This window comes from Melospiza melodia, chromosome 22 (assembly GCF_035770615.1).
Source record: "Melospiza melodia melodia isolate bMelMel2 chromosome 22, bMelMel2.pri, whole genome shotgun sequence".
Classification (NCBI taxonomy): Eukaryota; Metazoa; Chordata; class Aves; order Passeriformes; family Passerellidae; genus Melospiza; species Melospiza melodia.
This window is the reverse complement of record NC_086215.1, coordinates 6,594,188-6,611,541: the sequence shown is the minus strand read 5'-3', so window position 1 is coordinate 6,611,541 and position 17,354 is coordinate 6,594,188. Positions and strand designations below refer to the sequence as shown.

At 45.2% G+C, this 17,354-nt stretch overlaps 1 protein-coding gene across 1 annotated transcript in view; it reads left to right on the top strand.

Annotated features, from left to right (window-relative positions):
• The window catches only part of BRINP1 (BMP/retinoic acid inducible neural specific 1), a 94,534-nt gene extending 92,724 nt beyond the window's left edge, over positions 1 to 1,810 (top strand). Inside the window, exon 8 of the mRNA XM_063175065.1 lies at positions 49 to 1,810. Coding sequence (XP_063031135.1) covers positions 49 to 1,189 — 1,141 coding nt within the window. The 3' untranslated portion in view covers positions 1,190 to 1,810. The remainder of the gene's footprint in view (positions 1 to 48) is intronic.
• The last annotated feature ends 15,544 nt before the right edge of the window (positions 1,811 to 17,354 follow it).

Sequence of the window (17,354 nt, the reverse complement as noted above, 5' to 3'; positions counted from 1 at the left end):
TCCCTGTGAGGCCTTACAATGCTAATTCTCCCTTCTCCTCACCTGCAGGACGATACAGGAATGGCTTACCCGAGTCCAGTCCCTGCTCTACTGCAATGAGAATGGGTTCTGGGGGACGTTTCTGGAAAGCCAGCGGAGCTGCGTTTGCCACGGTGGCACCAGTCTGTGCCAGCGCCCCATCCCCTGCATCATCGGGGGCAACAACAGCTGTGCCATGTGCAGCCTTGCCAACATCTCCCTCTGCGGCTCGTGCAACAAGGGCTACAAGCTTTACCGAGGCCGCTGCGAGCCCCAGAACGTGGACTCGGAGCGGAGCGAGCAGTTCATCAGCTTTGAGACGGACTTGGACTTCCAGGACCTGGAGCTGAAGTACCTGCTGCAGAAGATGGACTCCCGCCTGTACGTGCACACCACTTTCATCAGCAACGAGATCCGCCTGGACACCTTCTTCGACCCGCGGTGGCGCAAGCGCATGTCCCTCACCTTGAAGAGCAACAAGAACCGGATGGACTTCATCCACATGGTGATCGGGATCTCCATGCGCATCTGCCAGATGCGCAACAGCAGCCTGGACCCCATGTTCTTTGTCTACGTCAACCCCTTCAGCGGGAGCCACTCGGAGGGCTGGAACATGCCCTTCGGGGAGTACGGCTACCCGCGCTGGGAGAAAATCCGCCTCCAAAACAGCCAGTGCTACAACTGGACCCTGCTGCTGGGCAACCGGTGGAAAACCTTTTTTGAGACCGTCCACATCTACCTACGCAGCCGGACTCGGCTGCCCTCCCTCCTGCGCAACGAGACTGGCCAAGGGCCCGTGGACCTTTCCGACCCCACCAAGCGCCAGTTCTACATCAAGATCTCAGACGTGCAGGTCTACGGCTACAGCCTGCGCTTCAACGCGGACCTCCTGCGCAGCGCGGTGCAGCAGGTCAACCAGTCCTACACGCAGGGCGGGCAGTTCTACTCCTCCTCCTCCGTCATGCTCTTGCTGCTGGATATTCGGGACCGAATCAACCGCCTGGCGCCTCCGGTGGCCCCGGGGAAGCCGCAGCTGGATCTTTTCTCGTGTATGCTCAAGCACCGCCTGAAGCTCACCAACAGCGAGATCATCCGCGTGAACCACGCCCTGGACCTGTACAACACCGAGATCCTCAAACAGTCCGACCAGATGACAGCCAAACTCTGCTAACCCCCGGACTTAGCAATGGACACTTTGGTGATTGATCCTTTTGCTGTATAAAAAAAAAAAAAAAAAAAAAAGAAAAATAAAACAAACAAGCGAACTAAAAACCCACAAAAAAAAAAAAGAAAAAAAAAAAGAAAAAAAGAGAAAGAGGAAAAAAAAGTAAAAAAGGAAGAAGTAAAAGTGGGGGGAAAGAAAAGGGGAAAATAAGATTTGTAAAATGTAATTAATATACAAAAGAGGAAAAAAGAAAAGAGGAAATTCTTCATTTGTTGAAAACTAAACCCGTTCTAGCCGCTGTATAAGACTGTCAGGCATGTTTGTTATTTCTATAATCCGTCATAAAAGGGTAACACCGTACTCTCTCTTGACCTTGGGGGTGTTGCTTGCGAGTCCTCAGGGGCAGCAGAGGAAATAAAGGGAGGAGCAGAGAGAGGGGCAAACTTCTGTACTGAACTGTCAAGTTTTCTGCTATGCAGGTGCCAAGACAAAGAGACATACAGAAAAAAAAATCAAAGCAAACAAACAAACAAACAAGAGTTATATGTAAATGTAAAAGAGCTACCATTATTCCTATAGTGGGAGTAAATGGTTAAAGATAAAAGATATTTCTTCTGTTGAGATTTATGCCAGCTTTATGTTGAGTTATTCCTGCAGCCTGTGCTGAGCTTTGCTGGAGGACAGGAGGGGATGGCAGCCCTTGGGGACTACAACTGATGAGTTTTCTCACCTCCTTGGTGAGACAGGTGGAGGGTGGGTTCAGGGCTCAGGTGTTCCTCCTTTTGGGATTTCCATCTTGGAAGACATCTCACCAGAGGTAGAGGCTCAGCAGATGCTGGAAAATGGGATGTGTTGGGTTGTTTAGCTTGACCTGCAGTTTGTGCCCTGCCCTGGGCTGGTGCTGCCTTCGGTTGTGCCAGAGGAGGAGCAGCACCTGTAAATCTTCACTCACTCATCTTTCAGGCCCTTCTACACAGTCCCTAAAGCAGAGAAAGCCAAAATCATAAAGGCAAAGCTGAGTTTGTCTTTCTGCCTCAGGTGCTGGGTTTTCCAGTAGCTCTCATCACCACAAAAACTAAAGCACAATGCAAGAGAATACATTTCCAAGGAAACCTGGAGACACTGAAGGGTACATAGGTAATTTCTGTTCACTGGGAAAGGAAAAAATCCTTTTTACTTTCTTATGTTTGTGTGGCTGTGAATAATATCCTTGTCTCACTTACACTTTGTCCACAAAAAAAAAAATACAGCAAATATATGAGAACATTTTATTAAAATATATGCAAAATTAGTAAAAGGGAGGGGTGGGAGGGAAGAGCACAACAACCAAACCTACCCTGAGTTTGCAAGGATAAAGCCAAATTAAAAAGAATTGAGTTATCAAAAAAAATACTAAAATAACCAAAAGGTGGGTAAAATTTTTTTGAATGTGTGGGGACATGTGTTTGGATTTAAACAAAAAGTAGGATGTTGAATGGAGTGTGTGAATGAAGGATCATCTGAGCTGGGTGATGAAGTCTGAACACTGTGGGAGGTGAGTAGTGAGGTGTTTCTCTTAATTTCACTGGTTTTTTTAGCTGAAGTTGATTGAGAAGTGCTAGTGAGAGACTGGAATTCCTGCCCTCCAGAAAGGGAGAAATAAATCTCTGATCCTGATGGCTTCCAGAGGTGGAGGAGCATCCTGGGGAAAACAGGTCTGAGCAAGGGGCACAGTCCTGATCCAAAGACCCAGATTCAGGTCTAGCTCAAGATTTAGCATGTTTACTCAACAGAGTTCAAAATTGTCTTGTAGGAATTTTGACTTTATTTGAAGACTTTGGCTGAGATTCTGAGAGCAGCATCACTTCATGCATTGTGGTGTTGGCCATGTGATGCCAGGGGCTTGGGCAATTAAGGCAGGTTTCAGGTTTAATTTGTGTGATTTGGTTTGTTCTCATCCAAATTTCCTGAGAAGGAACTGGATACCTTAAGGAAAATATACATTCACTGAACTCTTCTGCTGAGCTACCAGTTGAGGGCATAAGAAAAGTAATTTGGATAATCAGTAAAACTCCAAAAAGGGGGATTAGTCACCAAAGTCTGATATCAGAAGAAGAGCTGGGTGAATTAAACAGCAAGGATGTTTTTTAGGATATTTCCTTTAGTGGGAGCTTTTTTCCCTACCTTGTATCAAGATCTCTCTCTCACCTGGTCAGTCCACACAAGAGGCCTTGGGCTGCCCATTTTTCCCAGTGTTTGTTTTTCATTTGCTTGGTCTTTGCTTTGTGTAGCAGAAAATCATATTAGACCTCACCATTCCAAGAATGTTCTTTATAGATGTGACATTTCTGCCTCAGCTTTCTGATAAGAGAACATTTGGCAGCAATCGTATGCATGGAGGTGAGTTTTAAGCAAATAGTAGAGAGTATTCATGGGAAATGAATGTCAAATTTGTAATTATCAGTAGAAATAATGTTCCTGACAGTTACATCCATCTAAGCAGGGAATAGAAATGTACTGTTTAAATTACATGTATGACCCAAAGAGCTGACACTTGAAAGAACTATGGTTATAGCTCTAAAAATACTGACTGCAGCCTGCATGCAATGATGGGATTTGCTCATGGCTGGGAATAGTGGCTGTGCCAACACAGAGTGAAATTAATTCGATAAATTCTTTCCTTTGAGATAAGAATCCAGGTCTAGTGAGTGGAAGCCAAAGAAGCTGCAATTAAATCTCAGATCTCGTGGGTAACTAGCAGCACATTACCTAAATCTCGCCTGGTAGGGATCAAATCAATTGCCCTCATGTATCTTTAATGATGCCTTGGGATGAGCAGCCCCCAGCATTTACTGCCTTCAGCAATGGGGGCAGCTCCATAAACCTTAAGAAAAGTTTTGGGTGCCAACACAACATTAAATCCTGGCTGGAGTTAACACCAAGTGGATGCTGAGAGAGGCACGTGAGGGAACATTTCCCCATGGGAAAGGGGAAGCAGTGCAGGGAGAGGGAAGGAGTTTTGGCACAGCCATGCTGTCAGCATATGGAACTCACCTTGGGAGTACCTGATGGTGCACCTGGAAATGGTGGCACATCAACACCACAAAGTGGGGCCACGTTCCAACATGGCTACATCAAATTTTGTGAAGGAACGCAGCGAAAATGTCAAGAAGGAACTCACATGTCCTTCAAGGTAGGGAAGATGAAGTTATTGGGCTCAACCACCATTTTGGGCTCACTGAGAAAATGGGAAATAACCCAAACGAGCCAATCAAATGTGGATGATTGTTTTTGATGGTAGGAAATAAATTAAACAGGGCACATGCTCTGCTTCCACTGCTCAGTCCCAAAAGCCCTTCCCCAGGCAAGGGGCAGTCTGTGACAGACAGATCCAGAAACATCCCCTAGGTTTGGTTTAGGGAATTTGTTCTGCAGGCAAGAGGAGATGTGGAGGCATCTGACATCTGCTTCAGCAAGAACAAGCAGTTCAGACCCACAGAGGGGCCACAGCAGGGCTCCAGTGGGGTTAATGGGCTCCTGAAAAAAGGATGGCCATAAAAATGTGTTTGACAAGACAATGACTGGAATGGAGGGCAATTAACAGAGCAGAATTAGGCTGGGACCCAGAGAACCCCTTCACCACAAAACTCAACCCACTAACCTGCATGATCAGTGGGCATTGTAGCAGAGTTTAATGATAAAAGGGATGTTCAGACTCTAAAGTCAGACTAACCATCCTCTGACTGTATGAGAACAAAACCCAGCTTCCCTTCTTGGCTCGAGAAGGAGCTAAGGAGCAATCCATCAGACTGTCCAACTCAGGTAATAGAGAGAGGCTCCTACCAATACAGGACAGATACTTGTCCCTTGCTGTCATTAAATTAGGCACTACATGAAAGCTTGGAGCTTCCAAATAACCCAGAGAAAAAAAAAAAAAAAAAAGAAAAGCCAATTCCAGATGTCTCAAAGCTAAAGCAAGGAAAAAGCAGCACATAGGGCAGAATCCTGCTTCCCTTCAGATGCAGAAGACTTCTGGGACCATTTCCCTCCAGTCACATGACAGAAATTGGGAGCATCCTAAGAAATCTGCTCTTTTCAAATTATTCAAATTTAGACCCACCAGCCGGTGTGGCAGAAAGCAAGAGACGTCAGCAAGTCTTATTAACATGCTGATGCTATGGCTTCAGGAGTGTGCAGAATGTCCATTTGGATCAGGGCTAAGAGCACAGCATGAAGTTGCCATGGAAACGTGGGGGGAGGCCATTAATTAGCTATCACATGGAATCATCAGGAAGAATCTGGACCTCAGCAGCTTTGGCCTCCTCAGGGGCAAAGGGCACAGCCCCAGAGACCCCCCCAGTGACCCCTGCACAGCTCCAGGAACAGCCTGGAGCAGAAACCACCTCTTGAAGGGATGAGAAGTAGGTGGATGAGAAAGGGGAGGGGGCAACAAGCAGAGATAAAGCATGGAGATAATTTCCCCTTTTTCTTGCCCCTTCCCTTCCCTTCCCTTCCCTTCCCTTCCCTTCCCTTCCCTTCCCTTCCCTTCCCTTCCCTTCCCTTCCCTTCCCTTCCCTTCCCTTCCCTTCCCTTCCCTTCCCTTCCCTTCCCTTCCCTTCCCTTCCCTTCCCTTCCCTTCCCTTCCCTTCCCTTCCCTTCCCTTCCCTTCCCTTCCCTTCCCTTCCCTTCCCTTCCCTTCCCTTCCCTTCCCTTCCCTTCCCTTCCCTTCCCTTCCCTTCCCTTCCCTTCCCACCTGGCTGCTCTTGCATAGAAGAACACAAGAGATCTGCTGCTTTTTGAGCTGACAAGGCTCATGCCAGTCACCTTGAAGACATCAAGAGCAGCCCCAAGGCCCTGGCAAATCCAATTAATGGAGTTTGCATCCTCTTGGGTGGGCTGCACCTGGGATGAGGGAACTCCAGTGCTCCCTAAATCCATCCTGCTCCCTAAAGCCAGCTCAGGCCATGCTAAACCAGGAATCCATCCCTTTTCCCCAAAGAGAAACATGGGCAAGTAAGAGAGGCTTCTTGGCCACTTGCCCAGCCTCCCTTCAGAGCCAGAATCCTGTAAGCAAGCTGTGATGGACTTCAGCTGCCATGGATGGGATGTTCATTTCAGCTCTTTAGCCCACTTGCTAAAGCACGGTTCAGGAGGGCATTTGGCAGATGGTGCCTCCTGCACAGGGGTGTAGCGAGGTCCCCAGCCTGGCTGCTCAGCCCCAGTGCTGCAGGAGACACGCTGGGTGCCAGTCCCAGCTCTGTGCTCCTAAAACACTTCCCTTGAGGAATTTATCCTCGTTGAAAGGAGGAAATGGCACAAGGAGGAGGTGCTGCAAGTCTGAGAGCAGAGAACAGGAGGATGATCTGTGGTGTGTGCTTTGGGGAGAGGATGAAGGGAGACACGGCAGACAAGGCATAAGGAAGTCATGGGAGAGGCATTTCCATGTTCTTTCTGCCTTGGAAAATTTGAAATCGTAGATTAACCCTGTTGGAGACAGTCAGATTATAGACTTCTTGTCCAAGAATGCACATATCAATTATCTCACCCTTACAATTTCTTTGCCTTAATCTAATTCTTCTCATAATATCACCAGAATTACTATTCATCTGTGAATTAAATAAATATGGAAATCAGCAAGGACTTAAATACTATATAAAAGCCTTATTGGACACTTCAGTCCTTCCTCCTGAATTTTTAACTGGAATGAGATGGGTGCTTTGTACAAAAGCATTGTTCGATCAAACCTTCCTTCAGTGTAACGAGAAAAAAAGGGCAAATTTTCCAAGTCTCTGCCCCTTGGATATTAAAGGCATCTTCAGGAACTGCCCCAGGTGCTGTTACCTATCTTTGTGTCCCCATCCTGAGTGTTTATCTGTAGAGCAGTCCAATCTCCAGGTGGCTCCTGTCCACCTCCAGCACTTGCTTGTAAGCCAAGAAGGAAATCTGACCTTGTGTAAAGCCCTTAAACAAAGAGGCCATGGGTTCCTCCCCAGGAGAACTACAAAAGGAATAGCTGGAAAAAATCACCACAACAGCAGAATCTGTGGAGGAGTGAAATCTGGTGAGGTGACCCTGAAGAGATACAGGCAGGCACAAAAGAGATTGGAATATTGACCTCAGTGCTCAGGGGGGGCTCCTTCCACTCCCCCAGCCCATCTTGTCTCTCATCCCCTCCTCATTTCAGTTTTGGCTCAGTGATGAACAAAGCCGGCCCATTTTATATATATAGATAGATATATAAAACACACATCATGCAAGCAGAGCTTAAAATAATATTTCTACGCTGAAAAAGTCAAATAAATCAAACTGAAAAAAAGAAAGCAAAATGAAATAGGAAAAACACAGCAGCTCATTTTGTTTATTAGGGATGTTTTTACCAGTGATAAATCTCTGTGAGATACCTTAATTTTTAACTACACAAGAGCTCCCAGTAAAAATTGTCCAACTGAATAATTTTGGCTGAAATTTTAGGTAAAGATTTCTTGACTGACAAATGTGGGAGGGTTATTGCTTTTTGAACATCTGAGTTAGCCGTGTGTTTTAATACTGTCAGTCATGTTGTCTAGAACATAGATTTGAACAGGAAAGAGAAGTTCAGCTGGGGTGATTTTCCAAGATGCTCACACATCTCCTCAAACAGGGTGTGCCAAGGGGAGCTGAAGGTCAGGAGTTCTCAAAGCTGCTGCCAGGAACAGAGGAAAGAACGTCTGGATTTTGGTGCTGCTGAATTCAAGTGAGGGAGCCAAGAGGCTGACTGTGACATCAGAAACACAATTACACCTTCTGTGCTTCTAGATGCAGGTTTTTGTTAAGCTTTCATAGGTGTATATTATTGATCTTTTAATTGATCTATTAATTGATGTATTAATCTACATTTTGAGGGCTCCATGACAATCCAAGTCTCATTGTGTTTATTCCTGGGCATACACTGAATTAAAACAAGGTTGCCTCAGATATGGTCAGTTTAGGACTGCTCTGACTTTAGAGGTGGGAAAAAGAAGTCCAAAATGTACAGAGAGTGACTTGCTATGGCAAAGCCTGCACAGAACTGTGGCCAGAGTCTCTCTGGAGTCTCAGGCCTAAGCCTGACCTTTGTGTGAAGATGAGGAGAATGTCAGTGTGGGAATGGTTATTCCAGGTGTGCTTTATTTCCATAGCCAGTTCCTGAGTGCCCCATCACACAGGCAGTGACAATGACCTTCAGAAAGATGCACAGGGATGTGCAAACACAATGTAGGTTTTGTTTCAGACTTCTGCCATCTCAAATGCTCAGGTCTAGCCTGAAAGACTGTCTTCATCTGATTTTGGGGTGAATTTCTATTCTACTTCATCTCCAGGAAATTTCTATTATGGGGTAAATTTCCCATAATAGAAATTTCCTGGAGATGAAGCAATCCTTATTTCAGCCTGTTTTCTGGAGCAGACTCCTTGAGTTCATTCAGTATCTCCCTCTTTGTGGGTTGTGCCATAGTTTAGGACTGAATCTCATTCTGCCATGTGGTGACAGGATCCTATTCTACAAATGTCAGCCATCTAAGGGCTGAGATCTGGCTCTCAAACTTCCCTAAGACATTTAGACTCTGCCTTCTGTTAAGATTCATTCCAGGGTGAGAAAGAAAAACCTGGATATTGCCTGAGCTGGATTTAGACACTAATTCTGACCTTTTGTGTTTTCACAAGCTACTCAATTGAGGTAGATCACTCCTGCCTCACTCCAGGATACTTGTGAACTATCTCCAGACTTTCATTCCCTCTTGGTATGAAAATCTAATCATGTTCATTGCTCAAAATCAACTCTGGTTGAAGACTAATGCAAAAAGGCTCAGCTTAAGCAAGCAGCTTGTTCAGGAAATGTAGATAAGAAACCCTGGCGGGTTGCTTTGAAAGTCAATAGAGTTGGATTTAGGAGGATTAGTGAGGGGTTGAATCCTGCAAGGTGCTGAGCACAAGAAGTTGCAACACTGAGGGTCTGAATGTGTGTGGCAGATGCATGGATGTCAAAGGGACTGCTCAAACCCCTCAGAGATATTTTGGCTGGATGTCTTGGTTTGGAAAGACAGGAGTCTGCTAAGGAAGGCAGAAGCCTCCCCTGAGATGGAGAATGTAAACCCTTCCCACCGCTCCATATTGCTATAAATTTTAAATTAAGGGGCTCTCAGGCAAAAATATGGGAGCAGGAAATAACATATTTAATAAGGAAAATAAAAAAATAAAAGGATAAAATAAACAATGCAGTACACTAGAACAACACTGACAGAGTCAGAACCCAACCTGACACCCTGTGGGTCAGGGTGTTGGTGGCAGTGCCATTGGAAATGTGGCTGCAGCCCTCCTGCAGTGTCAGGGGTGGTTCTGCTGGAGCAGGGATCCTGTAGAGAAGGATGTATTCTTCCTCTGGAGATCCAGTGGAAGGAGAGGCAGCTGCTGTTCCTCTGGGGAATCCAGTGCAGAAAGCCGTGCTGGTGTCTCAAAAACCTCTGGATTATATCTGGGTAGCAATGCTTGGCTCCTCCCTCTGGGCGGGGCATCTCCCAATGGGATGCTGTAGTTCTTATCAGCCATGCAGGGACATTCAATAGCTGTTATCAGCAATGTCCCCTCCTGAGGGAGGAGTGAATGTGGTCACTCCAAGAGAGAGATAAAGCAAACTGCCCACTTGGCAAAGGTAATCTGCCATGCAGATGGTAATGGGAAACATCTTGCATTGCAATCTTCAACACTGGAATTCAGAGTTCTCAATAACTGGTAACAGGGAGAATCCCAGATCTCAGGGCTGTAAAGGCCCAGGAGTCCCAAGATCAAAAACCCATCTTGCCAGCCTGAATTGGCTTGTTCTTCTCAGCAGCTGGTTGGGTGAGCTGAGCCTGGGAAGCTGTGATGGAAGGAAGGAGCACAGAGCCTTCCATCCCCAGGTGAACCATCACTGTGCACCCAGCAGCCAGCGAGGGGCACAGCACGTGTCCAAATGAGCACTGATTGCATCATCTCTTAATGAGAATTAATATCTCTGATGTAGCACTGAGGCACCTCAGTCGCACACCAAGACCCCATAGGAGCTGACATTTCACTGAGATGGAAGAAAAAGGAGATCTGGTGTCACAAAGTCTCTCAGAAGAGCACTAATTAGGAGGAAGATGCATGTGGCACCATCTGAAGTTCCCAGTGGGTTTTCAAGGGTCAGTCCCATAAAGGTGGACCAGTCCTTCATCTGCTTTTTGCTGCCCCTGGAAATGTTGGACAGGACCCATTGCTTTTACCATTTCAGTATAATTCCATTCAGAAAGTGTTTTTATACCTCTCTGATATCTGTATAGAGTGAGCAGCATTTCCTTCAGGTCAGCATTACTTGTGCATTTATTACAGGATCCAGTTAATACAAATAAAGGCCAACAAATTCAGAACAAGAAATAACATAAAATATTACACACACAGGATAAACTCACACTCTAAAAAGGATTTGTTTAAAACAAGAAAGAGTGCAGAAGTAGATATTGAAAGAGTTGCCCATGGTCACAGAGCTAGGCAGTGACAGAGGGAAAGGAAGGAAAATCTAAAAATTGACCTCTTGCAGACAGCTGTGGTTGTACCCATCCCATGTCTGCGATTTTCAAAGCCTGTACCTAAAGGAGAAACAGTTAACTGGGAAATTCAGGCTTTGTTGCCAGGGTGAAGGGAGCTAAGGAACCAAACCCACACCTACTGTGTGACTAGCTGTGGAATAGCTCACCAGTTGTGGAATAGCTCCAATTTATTTGAAATATCAGGCATTGGCCAGAGGCAAGGTATTTCAGACCAGGGTACCCAGCTGTTCTAATGGCTCTGGTATATTCTAACTCTCTGTAAAACAATAATGCCATTTCTGCCATCGTTATGCATCACAAATCAATCTGGCTGCTCACGAACAGCTCTGACCTGAATCTGTCACTTTACAGCAACCTCCTGTAGGATTCCAGGTTTACAGCCATATAAGTGCTTTATTAGACATGGAAGGCTGGAATAAGCTGATTAAGAAACCTTTCTTTCCCTTTTTTTTTTTTTTTTTCTTTAAAATACTTAACATATACTTTTCTGCCATCAGATCAGTACAAAATAAACCTGAAGCTTCACCCAAAATACATTATGCAAAGAAATCTGTCACTATAAAAAGCCTGAACCACGCAGGACTCCCTGTACCAACTCCTCTCTGCTCTGCCTTGGCTGCTTAAGAGGGAGTCCTGTTGTGGCAACTGTTAATTCTTTAAAAGCCTTGAGTCAAACCATCCTTGCTGTGATTCAGCTGCTGCAAGACACATTTTCTCCCTAAAAATGCATATTTCTGGAGCAATAGTTTCATTCCAAGAAGGAAAGTTCTAAAGTTAAATGGAAAGTAGTGTTCTCAAAGTTTTGGGTAAAAAGGCAACCTTCCATCTTATTTCATCTCAGGGATTTCAGGACAGGCTTCTTGAAGGGAAAGTCTGGTGAATGATTTAAGAGGCAAGGGCTTCTCTGCTGGGTTTTGATTACTTCATGCCAGATGAGACAGAACCAGCCAAATGCTAAACTGGAAATGAAGTGTTTCAATAATTTCCCATTACAAACGTCAACAAAAATGATATTTTGCTGAATTTGCATTTCTGTGAGAGAAAACTGTTCAGCTGGGGAAAAATGAATTGGTCAGCTCTGTCAGCAGAGAGAGAGTTGAGAAGTGAAGTTCATCCCATCTGGCCTAATGGGGTGTGAAAACTCGGCCTGGCTGAGTACATGTAGACCTTTCTTAGTGCTCCTGAGAGGCTTGGGGGGAAGGAGTGATCCTTGATTGCTCTGTCTCCTGTCTACACAGCTGGAATGTGCAGCTCCAGACAGGCATAGAGGGTAAAAAACCCCATGGGGTTGCTTTCTGTATTTCCAACTCCTGTGACGGTGTTCACAGGGGCTCTTAGAATGAGGGAAGAGACGAGGATCTGACTCTGTGTTTCAGAAGGCTTGATTTATTATTTTATGATATATATTATATTAAAACTATACTAAAAGAATTGAAGAAAAGGCTTCATCAGAAGGCTGGCTAAGAATAGAATAGAAAAGAATGATAACAAAGGTTTGTGGCTCCGAGCCAGCTGACTGTGATTGGCCATTAATTAGAAACAACCACAAGAGACCAATCCCAGATGCACCTGTTGCATTCCACAGCAGCAGATAATCATTGTTTACATTGTGTTCCTGAGGCCTCCCAGCTTCTCAGGAGGAAAAATTCTAAGGAAAGGATTTTCCATAAAAGATGTCTGTGACAAACTCCCACCCTGATCATCGGGCAGTCTGCAGAAGCTGCCCTCCATCACACATCTCCATGGCTAATGCTGCAGAGAGGGAATTAGCCATGAGGGCAATACATTACACTTCACCCAAACTGGCTCTTGCCACCGCTCTAAAAACGATTTTATGTGTGTATCTTTCACCTCAGTGGATGTAGCAGGGTTGTGTCCCAGCACAGAGCACGCATCTCAGGGATGGCTGGGCGTGGTGGGAAGGAAGCAGCACAGTCTGTTCTGATAGTGGGGAAAGAACTGTCCTGGATAGAGAGAACCAAACCTGGCAGACATATGGGCATCCAAAATAGACCTAGCAGCAGAATTTCCTGCAAACTACAGCAGTGTGCAATATGGAGGGAACAAAGTGGCTGCTCCAAAAGGAGCTGGCTACTGTGTGGGATGTGATGGCCCTGGATATAGGACCTGGGAGCAGGATGGTGGCACATATGGCCAAGCAGAACAGTTTTTGCTAAACAGAAGACAGCATTGTGAGGATCATCTACAATATTTTAAAGCCCCATTTGACAAGTTGGAGCCCAGCTTGAAAGGCAGAGAAGGTATTTTGAGTGTCACATTAGAGCCATTGAGGGTGGCAGGGTTTTGCAGTGTGTGCTCTGCAATCAGGGGACAATAGCCCCAGATATTTCTGGTAATCAAAGCCCATCTTTTAAATGAGTTATTGAGTTTTTGCTCTTTTTGCAATCACTGCCCAGCACAAGCTGAATTACAGTGTTCTTTATTAACCAGCACTGCTTGCTTCACCTTAATTAGTGCAGACCACTGGAGTTAAGGTGAATGAGGTGAACATTAGATGCAATTTCATCATTGATGTTGAAAAGACAACCAAACCTCAACTCCTCTCTCTGTGAGTACCTGCCTTGCCTTTGTGAGATGATCAATAGCCCTTCCACGGGAGGGGGTGGGCAAAGCACCTTTCAGAGCTGATAATTGTGCGGGATCCAAGTGTTTTCTAATAAAATCTTTCAAAACCTCCGCAAAATTTCTACTGAAGGCCAGATTTCCTGGGAAACCTATAATTATTCAGAGCATAAGAGAGAAGAGATGAGAGTTATAGGCCTGTTTCACCTAAAGAGGCCCAATTCAAACAAGGCACCAGAAAGACCAGGACATGGATAATCAAAGGAGAGTGAAAGAAAAGAAATGATAATGATAAATAATAATAAAAGAACAAGGATCAATATCTTGGAGGAAAAAAAAAAAAAAAGCATTTAATTTTACACAAACCATAAAGTGCACACACATTCTGTGATTTCCCAGAGGTCTCCTAACTGATTCTATTTTCTTGTAAAACCCACATCTTTACACACCACATCCCCAGCTCCTGTCTTTGCAATACAAATGTACATCCAGACTGCAGGACACCCCAAGAGATTTATTCCCATGATGCTGCTCTTCCTCTTCTCTTTTTATTTTCATGTTCCAAAGTCAAATATTTATCTTTCGGCATCTCCTATGCTTTACTTTTACCCCTGAAAGGGAGAAAATTCCTTTTTCTCGCCCTCATCTGGAAATCCATGAAGGCAGAGGCACTGTGGCTCTCAGTGAAGTGGCCAGCAGGATGCAGGAAGACAATCAAATTCACATAGCAGATGGGAAGATGGATCCAAAAATGATTGTTTTTCCCAAACTATGGCAACATGTCAACATATTGACACATTCAAAAGCTTGGCATCCTGGCAGGAAAAATGCTAATTCAGGTTGAGGAAGATGCTGGGACATCTTCCCTTACCTTTGAGAAGATCTGTTTTAAATTCACAGCTTACACGTTACGGCACAGCGTGGTTTGTGCTGAATTATTTTGAAGATCTGGCCCTTTCTAGAAGAGAAGAGAGCCAAAAAAAAGTGTTTTATACGCAGTGTAGTCAGTGCATCCCAGGCTTTTGTCTGCAGCTTTAGAGAGGAATGTCTGTGTGAGGTCTGTCCTGAGTTTATCCTGATCCAAAGCTCTTTTCCTGCACCAACATTTGCCTGGACTGCTGTCCAGGCTGTGAAAATGAAGGTATTGATCCCATCTCCCGCTGACAAGGTGTGACATGGATAATTGGTGAAGCTGTATGGCAGAGTGTGCAAAAAGAAAATTAAAAATCCATCTGTGTCCCCCTCTCCAAACACACCCAGGCCCCTCAGGCAGCTCTGCCTGGGTCTTCTGCCTCTGATGGAGCCACTGCCCCACATGTGGCACCCCATCTGTGATGTTTCAGCCAAAGCTGTGTCCTCCTGGCCCCTCTGGTTTCTTTTCCAACTTGCTGGCCTGGGGGAGCTCAGTTTGTCATCCTTCCACCTCCTGTGAAAGAGAGAGGAGACAAAAAAACGACAACAAAAAAGAGATGAAAAACCAATCAAAGAGGAGGAGAAATATCCATTTAGCAATGTCTGGAGATCTCAAATGTCCATACAAGCACCAGACTTTCTGAGGTGCCTCAGCGAGAGCAGGAAGGATTGGAGACAGGAGAAAAAGGGAAAGAAAAAAGTTCTTACACTGAAAATTCACTTTAAAGAAGCCAGGGAAGGTGGGTCTGAGCCAGGCTGCAGCTCCAGTTTGAGCTGTGCTTATCACTCTGTGTAGTTCAGGGAGCTTTCAGGTGATTGCTCTAAAAATACCTTATCTGCAAAGGTTAAAAATAATTTCTTCCTTTCTATTTATTGACCTCCCTCTTTACTTTTATGACCTCCCATTCCCAAACATCTTCCAAGGATTTAAAAATAACAATCTGCCTTTCTTCCTCCCCACCTAATTTGATTAATGTACACAGCTCTGTTTAATTGGGTGTGTGTGGAAAATGAAGACCTGAAAGAGGAGCATTGCATCATTGGTCTGACCTCCCAGAGGAGGGAACAACACTCCCTGCACGGTGTCCCTGGCTAATTCAGTGGATTCAGTGAGTTTTGGGTGATTCAAATATTTGAATCACCCTGCACAGGGTCCCTGGGCAATTCAGTGAGTTTTGGGTGATCCAAGTATCTCAATAACCCTGCACACTGTCCCTGGGTAATTCAGTGAATTCAGTGAGTTTGGGTAATTCAAATATCTGGATCACCCTGCACACTGTCCCTGGGTAATTCAGTGAATTCGGTGAGTTTTAGGTGATACAAATATCTGAAAAACATCCTGCACACTGTCCCTGGGTAATTCAGTGCATTCAGTGAGTTTTAGGTGATACAAATATCTGATTAACCCTGCACACTGTCCCTGGGTAATTCAGTGAATTTTGAATGATCCAGATATCTGAAACACCCTGCACACTGTCCCTGGGTAATTCAGTGGATTCAGTGAATTTTGGGTACACTGTCCCTGGGCAATTCAGTGAATTCAGTGAGTTTTGGGTGATCCAAATATCTTATTAACCCTGCACACTGTCCCTGGGCAATTCAGTGAATTTTGAATGATCCAAATATCTGAAACACCCTGCACACTGTCCCTGGGTAATTCAGTGGATTCAGTGAGTTTTGGGTACACTGTCCCCGGGCAATTCGGTGAATTCAGTGAGTTTTGGGTGATCCAAATATCTGAATAACCCTGCACACTGTCCCTGGGTAGTTCAGTGAGTTTTGGGTGACCTGCTGTCCTTTGAGCTGCTGCTTTGCTGAGGAAGATGGTGCTAAGGAAAAGGGAGGCACTCCAGATGGAGGGCAGAGCAGAGAGAGCAGCAAACCACAATCACTGCCTTTGTACACGGATTTATGGCTGTATTTATCCCAGGGGCAGCTTTTCCTGGCTGTGCCTCTTCTTGCTCTGTGCGTGGCCCAGTGTCTCCACAGAATGGTCAGGCTGGAAGGGATCACAGTGAAGTCACCTGGCCCAACCTCCCTGCTCAATCAGGGTAATCCCAGAGGTCCTCTCAGACCTTGTTTAATTGTTGTCTCTCACACTGTGAAGTGGCATTCACTTCTTCATGTTGATCTTCTGGCAGCAACAGGAAGAAATCTCCAGCTCCTCGGAGAGGATGAATTTCACAGCGCTGCCACTTCAGACTGAATTATTTCTTTAAGGCACCAGAGAGAGTTTCCTTAGACATGGAGTTACATAAGGGAGAAGGCTGTGGGAGCCCTCAGGTGCAGGCATGGAAGGAAGGGCTGTGCAGGATGTGTGTCCTGGCTGGATTTGGAAGGACAATTCAGAATTACACTGCTCAGCCTTTGCTAGAGATGGGGTATTATTTAGCAAGAAATAGTATCCAACACAGGGGGAAAAGAGTCCAGCAGAATGGATACAGATGCACTTCATTAAATTTAGTACTTTGCTGCTCCTCACTCCGTGATTGGGGACACAGAGAGCAGCAGCCACTTTGTGCTGCAAGCACAGCTTTTTATAAGGACTTTGCAGTACCTTCTGCCCTATTAACACTTGCTGTATTCTACTCCCAGGCTTAATTATTCATCTTATACCCAAAAGTGCAGCAATGATTAAACTGAAGAGCAGTTAGGCATTTTCAAATTGAAGCAGTGCTGCAGTGCTGGAGAGACGTGTGTTTCAAGGGTATGAGTTTGTCCCTCTCTCCGTGCCCAGATCTCCTCTCCACTGAGTTCTACCTCTGTGCCCCTCCTCTGCTCAGGCTTTAAAGCACCTCTCTTTGTTCCCCTTTCTCCCCTCATCTCACAATTACGTCTTTTAGCTCTCTCACGCCATTACCTTTCCCCTCTGTTGATTTGCCTCTGCAGCTGAATTTCCTCTATTGCTCTCTCTGCAGGCTTGGATCAAAGCCCATTGAAAACAACTGAAATTTTCTTACTGACTGTTGGGAGATATTGTTGAAAGAAGAAAACATTAAGAATAACAAAACTGAACTGCAGTTTTCTGTCTGTGGATTAGGGATGGGTCAAGTGACTTTCTGTTTCCAACAGCCTTTAATTTCTCTGACTCCATGAAACATAAGCAAACCGTTTCA